Source organism: the organism of the source record quoted next, unplaced genomic scaffold (assembly GCF_019419815.1).
Source record: "Pyrus x bretschneideri cultivar Hongxiangsu unplaced genomic scaffold, Pyrus_bretschneideri_v1 Contig100, whole genome shotgun sequence".
NCBI lineage: Eukaryota > Viridiplantae > Streptophyta > Magnoliopsida > Rosales > Rosaceae > Pyrus > Pyrus x bretschneideri.
In genome coordinates this window covers 850672-860180 of record NW_025999392.1, presented here as the reverse complement: position 1 = coordinate 860180, position 9509 = coordinate 850672, and the positions used below count along the sequence as shown (strand labels likewise).

Here is a 9509-nt window from a genome sequence, read left to right as displayed (position 1 = left end):
ATTATAAATGTGTCCCTTGCTAAAAGTTGGGTAAATTTGCCCAATGAAGTCTATGGCACATCCTCTGAAGGGTCAAGGCTTGACCACAGGGTTCAAGTGTACTGAAGGCACATGCTGGAAAGGTCCATGTCTTTGACACTCCTCATATCCTCAGGTATAGGCCTTGCAGTCCTTCTCTATGTCGAGCCAAAAGTGGCCATATCTTCTTAGCAACCACCTCATCTTAGTTCCAGCTTGATGTGCTTCGCAAATTCCTTCATGTACTTCAGCTATCACTCTCATTGATTCTTCTTGGCCTAGGCACTTTTACAATAGCCCATCTATAGGTTTTCTTAGCATAGACTCATCCCACATTACACACTTAGTTAATTGTTGTCTATTGCAACTTTATTTTTGTAGAAATGAGGAACATTGGATGAGTGCTTCACTTGTTGTTCTTCAATTAATAGCTTCTCATACTTTATGGCAACGATTACCAGCTATTGCAACTCATTGAACTGCACATCATAAAACTTCTTTATCAAAGGCAGCCTCAATGCCTTCTGAGCAATAGATATAAGTTGGGCATGGTTGATAGGAAATTGGAACCTTATTCTTGTCCTCCTAAATCTCATCATGAAGTCCTCTGTGGACTCATGCTCATATTCCTTCACCTTAACTAGATCATTGATAGTCATCTCGGGCTCCACCCTATAGAACTGTTCATGAAAAGCCATCTCCATTTACACCCAGTTAGCAATAGAATTGAGGGGCAATAAAGAATACATTGAGACGCTAGGCCAACCAACAAGTTCCCAAACAATCTTAACTTATAGTTAGGATTGTCTTCAAATGCCACACAGTAATTGGAAAACTTGAAGATGTAATCTTTAAAAGACACACTGTCATCTTCTCCACTAAAAGTTGGAAACGTATGCATCTTGAAGTTGAAGAGAAAAGGATTATGCTCATCAATATACTTGGGGTAAGGCTTTTGGTAGGTGATCCTGAACAGCAGGCGGGCCTTGGGTTGAGCATTCTGGACCACCATTCTTCTCAACTCGACTAACTCAACTTTAAGTTGTCGGTTGGCTGTATTATTATGTGGGGTGTAAGGAGGTTCCCACTTCGGGCTATGCTCATTACTCAACAAAGTCTCTTTCTTTGGTTCGGGCTATCTCCATCTAGCTCATCCCCCCTTTATTAGCCAGTGGTGATGGCCTATAAGGAAGAGGTTTGCCTGCAGTTATAGACATAGCTTTTCCACTAAATTCTCCAACTTGTTGTTTCATTCCGTATTTCTTCTTGTCTTGCTCGGCCTGCCCTCTAGTATCTAGTAGGGATAGTAGTGGGTCGGGCAACTCTGTCTCCAAGATTTTTCTAATATTGGCTGGCTAGCCACATGCCCTACTTTCTCATTTACTCTTTCCTCTTTCATTCCCTTCCTCGAGTAAGGGAAATAAGGGAATAACTAGTTCCTTCTCAGGGCTTGCCTATTTCATCATCTCTCTAGCATAACTATCTTTTGGAGTAGAATACTCCAGATCTAGTCTTCTCTGCAAATTTGCTGTTACGGAACAGAGTTTGCTCACCTCTTATCTGGTCTCTAGAGAGATCTTCTCCATACTTTTCAACACTTGCACCATGGTGGCTTGTAAGTCTTCATTGGTCACCTTTTCTCTCGACTTCTCAGATGAAGTCAAGCTTTACAGAACAACTGGTCCTCATAGGGAAGGGAAATCTTCTGGATAATCTGTCATTTCTGATCTTGGTAGACACTGGGGTGGCAGGTATTTTGTGTTCCACCTAAAGGTTCACTCATTCCTCTTCCTTCTTGGCATACAAGACTAATTCGAATCTCACCAGGTGTGCCAAAACTATGTTCGGGCAAACATTTCTCTGGATAAGGTCTTTAGACCTCAGCACAACTCCCCAAGTGATTGGCACTTTGGATGTGCATGTTTGGTAGTCTGGCTCTTGCTTGTCTTATGTGCTACAATAAGAGATTGAAGTTAGTTTTGAAAGGTGCCTTTGTGGGGCCTTAGGTGTAGGCATTGGCGCTCACAATCAAAACTAACTAAATGCTTAGGTGTGCCACTGCTATCTCATTATAGCAGATGTAGAACAAGTGTGTTTTAAGTTGATTATTTGCGCCCCAAGTTACTTAAACTTCTTGTAATCAAAGGATTGTCGCAGATAAGTTAAGTCTGCCTTAAGTTCTTTTTCTTGCCTTGTGACCAAGGACTTTTAGTTCATGATCTTATATATTCAAATGGAAGGAGTCTAGAGCCCTTTAAGTCATTTGTTTGATTCCAAGTTACTTTTAATGAAAACGGATCTATTAAGTTAACCAGATCCAGATGCAAATGGGACTCTTAAAATGGAAAAACAGGTGAAAATGACTTAAATACATGCTGAAAAGTGCATTAAGTAATAGATCTACTAATTTAGAGAACAAACAAAGAAACTCGGGCAAGATTTCACCTTGTCTGGTAAGGTTGAATCTCTTGCATCCACTTCTCTTTGAGTTTACAAAGGTTGTATGCTAAAACGGATGGATGGTAAACAGGTTTCCACGAGGGAATCAATACTACAACACTAAGGGAGGTAGCAGAGCTTTTATACTAGACAAAAGATAGCTTTTGTAAAGAAATTATTGCTAAAAAGACTAAATCTGAGTTGATTTCAAGCTTGAAGAGTACGAACTGGCTTGAGAGCAGAGTTTTTATGCTTGTTTGTTTGATTGATTGAGTGTCCTTGTCCCTGTTGTCTCTTTTTCCTTTTATAGGTGATTTGGCCTGAGGGTCAAGGCATTGCTTTTGCCCAAAAGCTCTTGGAGGGTAGTGAATCATTAGCTTTTGACTTGTAGTGCCACTTAGAAAGTGCTATTTGGCTGATAGTAGGTTGGTCTCCATCACTTGCCACTTCCATCATAAACACGTGGTTTGTGCTTTGGCTGAGAAGGCTTCAGTTTGCTTCTGGGCTTGATGCTAGGCTTCGGGTAAGTCTTCATTTAATTTTAACATCCTTGGGCTTCCTTCATCCAAGCCCAATATTTAAATATTAACCCAAACACCATCATTGTGTGCTTAGTTTCGCGACAAACCGATACTTATAAAGAGTTAAGAGGATCAACTCCTCAAGGCTGAACGCGATTTCAAATCATGCCAACGAAATTCCAGTGTGGTGGTAGTTACAGTGTTTGTTATCATAATTTTAGTCGGAATCATTGCCATCGAATCTCAAAGACGTAACGTTTAGTTCTAGTCCATAATTTTCTTGTGTTGGAGTTGGGGTATTAGTCTGAGATTTCACCCATGCGTAGTTCGTTTGGTGGGTTGTTTTGATTTTTGTATTTGCTTTTTGTTATTACTCCTGTTTTAGAAAAATTGGTTTTTTTATGCAAAATAATACCCGACATTGTCAAAACTCTTCACTTTGGTCTTTGGGATTTATAATTGATAGAATTCGTACTTGTGTTTGGCCATCATCCATCATTTTATTTTTTTCGTAAGAGAAATTCCATTAAATAAGGATAAAATTACAAAAATACCTTTAATTTTCGTAAAATCATTTTAGCCCGTTGTTTATTAATTAAAGGTTTTTTTTATCATTTTGATTCTTATTTAACAAAGATTTTTCACAGAAGAACCAAATTAATTGATAGCGGACAAACTCAAAAACCACTTCTATAGATTTCAAATCTCAGAAACCAAAGTAAATAAGCCAAATCTCAAGGACCATTTTGGCTAAAATACCAAAAAAAATTTATAGAACATATGAATACCATTACTTATCACAAAGTATATGTAACATATAGCATTATAACTATAACACTACTTTATTCCAGTTGCATTTTATCAATCTAAAAACGAAATAATTTTGAACCGGGGTGGCGCGATTGTGGTAAAAAAAAATACCATATATTAAAAAAAATTCAAGTGATATGAAGCAGAATTACATAGACGAGAGGTGAATAGTAAGTTATTTGTGTTCTGATGTTTCCTATAAATCATTTTCCGGCTCCCAGCAATCTCAATCACGTGGCCTGAACCACTAGACCTTGTCATCTAATTTATCATTTACGAGCGGAAGCAGCTCCATACGACCCCGTGGAGTCCGCGGCGTTCGAGGAGTTCCAGGCAGCTGCTGGGAGATCAGATGCCTCACGTACCCATAGAATGTACATCCCAAAAGCGTTATTCCACAACCAACAGCGTTCAAAGCTGGAATTGGGTTTTTGAATATCATCCATGAAACAAGGACGGCAACAGCTACCTGAAAAAACAAAAGAACGAACAAAAAAACCTAGTCTCAGAATGTATTGACAAGGTATTTGATATGGCCTAAAAGGGTTATAACTAGATTGACCAAAATAAAGCTACTAGGTACAATCCAGCCCCGAACTAAACAAAAAATTATAAATATGATCAAGAAGTTGAAAGATATGGTTCATAAGTAAAGCACTAGCAGCTGGAGCTAAAAATATGTCCAACGCGTATCATATACTGGACATGACTTTCACAAGTTGGCCACAAAGATGGATAGTATAAATATAACAGAATGAGTATTACAAGGCAAGTGATTATGCTTTATAATTACCTTGAGGTTTCCAGCAACGTTGAATGTTACGGCAGTTGTAGAATGAATCACGTAAAATATGGAGAAGTTAAGACAAAACGCCAGTACCCCGGAGCTGAAAATGATGACGAGGGATGGAACAAGAGTCTGATGGGTATGAAGCCATTCAATAACCCCATTACCTTCGAGTAGCATTGCAGGTACTGCCAAGATCATGGTCGCAAAAGGTGCCATGTAGTACACCGTGTTTATGCTATATTGTATACCCAAAAAATGAATAACAGTATGTCAGCATAAATCATGAAGCAGTGAAAAAATGAGCACACATAAAAGTAGAACTGCTTCAAACACACAGCCTCCTTGACTTGAGTGGAAAAACAAGCAAACACAATGAAAATGAAGAACGTAAACGTCATAACCCACATGACGGAATTCCAAGGCAGGAAAATCAGTATAACAAAAAAGATGCCAGGGTTGAGGATTTTAAAATATGGAATGAAAAGAAATGGCTGATGTTAATGCGCTAATTTCCTACAAGGTACAAACAAAACAACAAAAGGGTTGTTTGCACTGAAGAAGGACTCAATCCCACATATTCCTCACAAGGATGACAAGGCAATCCAAACAGTTCTAATACCATAAGCCTATAGAAAATTCCAAGACTGCTCAGCAGTTTTACATCATTAAGGGCACATCACCATAAAAATTGCTTTTTATATTCAGAACATTTCTAAATGCTTAATCACGCTAATTGCCTTGTAAGAATTGCATGGATCGCACATATAATATGAACCACTTTCATAAAAATGCAACGGAGCATTTTGTGTACATAAATTCTTATACTCATTCAACCAAGATTCTTCTTATTTGAAGATTTAATTATTCAATAATCCAATAAAATGAGAAAATGCAGTATTCAGCAGGATATCATATCAATTAGAGCTGCCATTATGGAGGTTTGGAGATCATCTTTATAGTGGGGCTTTTCAACACGCTGATTTTGGAAGGTTTGGTACAGAACCTGATTGCAAAGTTATATCTTCAACTTAGGCTCGTGAAGTATGAGAGTGAAAGTGTAATAACAGTGAATCAAAAAGTTTAAACAACATATTTCATATTTGTGCACAAGACATCACACATAATAAATTATCACAACTACAAAAATAAAGTAAGCATAATTGACAAAAACTTCAAGAAGAAGGTAACGGTAACAATCTAAAGGCAGCAAACACAAAAATACTACCTGTCAAATTTGTATCCATGCAAAAGAGATTCTGCAAGGATGGTCTTTGTGGAAGTAGCGAGACAACCAAACAAGGCAGCACAAAATCCAAACATATTGAAACTAAGCTCTGTAGCAGAGGTAAGTAGAATTCCTCCAACAATGGGTATCAAAGAACACCAAATTCTCCAATCAAAGTACTTTCTCCAGACCAGCCACTGCAAAACAACTGTTAGAAACCTTTGAGGTCAGTTGAAGCCACAACACATTATAACATTTTAAAGATGATGTCAATTTTATACACTGTTAGAAATCTTCTGGAGCTCACCTGTGGTTGCAGGAGTGAACGACTTTATGGTCTGCATAAAGGAAACTGGAATGTAACGTAAGCTCACATTGCCCAACACTATGTTAATACAGAACACAAATGACATGGGAAATATTCTTCTCCAGCGATCTTCAGGGTCAACTGTTATTAGTGGTTTAAGTTTCAAAACCTTGATTACAATGTATGCTCCAATGGCCGAGCATATGAAATGAATGCATGACACCGTTAGGGGAAACTTAAAATCCAGTTTCTGCATAAAACAAAAACACTTCAAAATTAGGAACACCATGATGGCCACCATGCAAACTCATAAGACTGGTGTGGAATTATGAAAGTAATCTGCTTCAGACACATTATGGATTGTGCCCACTGTGGGGAACAACTGATGTCAGAGTAAGGTGTATTGCTCCCAGACCACTGAATAATTTCTCTAAAAACTTAAAAGAATTAGGTTGTTATTAGTTCAAAGTTTTGAGTGATTAGTGCAAAAGCTAAACAATTAAATAAATTATGGTAAACCAGCAATCAAATGATATACAACAAGTCAACAACTTAAAAAGACAAACTGTATGGTGACACCATTGGATCTTCTTTTCCTTTTGGAAAATTACATTATTTATCAATCAAGTCCAGGTGCAAATTAAGGATTCACCAGAACCAAACAAACTTCCTAATCATAATGAAAGTCACTAGTTATTCCATTCACAAAATATCTATTTTTCTCCTATGTAACAAACTCAAATCATCTAGCCATACAAAATAGGCAGAAGAACAAGCCACGAATTCAACCCCGCTAAACTGAATTTTCCTGCCAATAACGCGTTAATGATTAGAATTACATCTTTTAGGAGAACCTTCCTCTCTCCTAAAAACTTGCAACCAAACCCAAGGTAAATCTCATAGTATTATGTTATTTGTGGCAGACGGCCATGGCAGATCACATGGTAGTATGGCAATTCCGTAGTTGTTGAAGAAAAATATAACTAAATGCTGTTCACATTAAGTTAAAAATAAACAAATGAAACACTCAATGGATGTCTCGCCCAAACTTTTGGGATTCATTCGAGTGCCTGTGGCTTACTATTGCTATTATACATAGAAATTATCTAAATAAAAACCAACCAACTCCAGCCCTCACAATGGGGTCCATATTTCTTCTAATACTGCTCATGAAATTCCAATAAATCGGGATCACATTTTCCATAATTTAACCATATCAATAAATTAGAATTATAACAGAGCAAAAATCGAAAGAGAACGGTAAAATTCAGCTAAATTCATAAAATGCAAAACCCAATACATATGTCCATAATTATATCAAAACCAATAACCCTTGCAAAAAATTAAGAAATTAAGGTATCAGCTGAGGAAAATTAAGCAAACCCAGTTCACAAAATCTACAAATGAAAAGGTACAAATCGAAATCAAGAAAATCTGGGAAAGGCAAAAGAGCAGAGACCTGAAAGATCCACTTGTTCATGACAATCACGGTGACATTGAAACCCCACCATTGAAGAATTGCGAGGAGAGATCTAATGACGCTCCACTGGCACAGCCAAGACTCCTCCATCTCAGACCCAGATCACTCAATTAAAAGAGATCCAGATCACAAACGCACCCACCTCACAATTTCCAGAAACAAAACCGACCCAGATGGGTTTTGTTGCAGAACAGAGGGAAAACAGAGTTGTGGGAGCTATGGAGAGATGGGGGATTAGGGAATTAAGAACCCTAATTAGCGTAACGGGTGTGAGAAATTGTTGAGGTTAAGCTGCCCTCTCTCTCTCGCTTGTGTGTGTGTTGTGTGTTTAGTCCCATGTGATTTGTCCTTCTGTTTTTAATTCGTTACGTTGGCGTTCCTAAAACGTTTGAACTCTCACGCCATGGAAATGCTATGCCTCTCTCTCTCTCTCTCTCTCTCTCTCTCTCTCTCTCTCTACTCTAACCTTTAAGCTAAATATAAGTTTTAATCCAAAATTCATTTTTGCGATAAATTTATGCCAGAATTTCTCCTTAAGTTACTTGGCTGACTCATCATATATGTGTATTTCTTTTTAAGTTTATATTTATAAACTCATTGAATCCAACCGCTATGATCTAATATGATCAAATATAATAGTAAAAAATATATATAACGGTCTAAATTAAATCTAACGGCTAAAGTAATTAAAAAAAAATTATTTCGTGTGTTTCATATTCTTTCATAGTGTTACACGAGTTTTATGGTGTCGATTTAGTGATTTTTCAATATTTATCGGATTCTAAATATTTTTAGGTTAATACATTCATAAAATTAAATTAAGATAGCCTATATAATTTTTTTTTAAGTTACTTTAAGAGAAAAAAAAATTATCCTAAATTCATTCTTTAATAATTTTGGGTTAAAAATTTAACTCAAAATGTTTGAAACGGAAAAACAATTTCTAAGTTAAAACTCAAGGGTTAGAGATGATCTTATAAAATTTGTAACCTTTTTTTTTTTATTTTAGTTTCTTGTATAGGCCGAAGCGTGAAGCATGCCAAGGCCCACTCACGCACTCACTCACTCACTACTCAAGTATTGTCAAACATTTTGAAGAAGCTTACATAAAAAGGGTTCAACGTTATTAGGGCATTTTCGTACTAATATCATATAAATACAAACTTACATATATATATATATATATATTTGTATTATTGATGCATGACAACTTAAAACAAAATTAAAATAATTAAAAAAAAAAAAAAAAAAAACTACTCGGTTCGACAATCACAAAATTACCTGGTGTTACCAAATTTACTCAAATTGTTGACGACATTATGTTATACAACAATGTTGTTCAAAAGTATTAACATTGTCGTTCAACCATTAGTAACTTCATGCGATACTGAACATACTCTAGAGTTTCTTTCGATAGATTATTAGGGCTTGGACTTGTTTGATTTGATTGAAACATTTGCGGCTGCTAGCGAAAACATTGGAAGCTTCGTATCAAATGGTTAAAGACACGAACAGTTTCTTTTAATATCATAAAAGTATTGAATAACTGAGTGGTTTTATTCTTCATTGTCCTTGAATAAAGATTAATTAATAATTAATGTCTACTTATGTTGTCACAAAACCATCGTCGACCCTTACATTGTTTCACTTTTAAGGCAATTTTTAAAAAATTTATGCCACAACTAGATAGTAAGATTAGTATTTTTGAATTCTTAAAGGTGTGGAGATTATATTAGTTGATCAAATTACAATATTTTAGTAAAAATTAGTTATGGCAACTTAATACTACGGTTCGTTGAAAAAAAATTCGTCTGTAAATAAAAAGTTTTGGGTTTAATTCGTATGGATGGTGTGTATGATTCCAATTAATTATGAACTACTAACGTACCAAGTTAATTATGCCTAAGTGTAATGATAGA

At 36.2% G+C, this 9509-nt stretch overlaps 1 protein-coding gene across 1 annotated transcript; it reads right to left on the bottom strand.

The window, feature by feature from the left end:
• Positions 1-3880: 3880 nt before the first annotated feature.
• LOC125470534 (UDP-galactose transporter 1-like) lies at positions 3881-7803 on the bottom strand. The gene is made up of 5 exons (XM_048569753.1): positions 7570-7803; positions 6111-6360; positions 5804-6011; positions 4582-4813; positions 3881-4257 (listed from the first exon to the last, which is right to left on the bottom strand). Exons 1-5 carry the CDS (start codon positions 7678-7680, stop codon positions 4036-4038), a joined length of 1023 nt encoding a protein of 340 aa, XP_048425710.1. The 5' UTR covers positions 7681-7803; the 3' UTR covers positions 3881-4035.
• Between the last annotated feature and the right edge of the window lie 1706 nt (positions 7804-9509).

What these genes read in the sequence shown, in the direction of transcription:
- LOC125470534 (XM_048569753.1), bottom strand. Translation starts at nt 7,680, where the DNA reads ATGGAGGAGTCTTGGCTGTGCCAGTGGAGCGTCATTAGATCTCTCCTC. An exon ending in CATGGATACAAATTTGACAG is followed by an intron (nt 4,814 to 5,803) that starts GTAGTATTTTTG and finishes TATACAATATAG; the next exon opens with CATAAACACGGTGTACTACA. An exon ending in ACGTTGCTGGAAACCTCAAG is followed by an intron (nt 4,258 to 4,581) that starts GTAATTATAAAG and finishes TTGTTTTTTCAG; the next exon opens with GTAGCTGTTGCCGTCCTTGT.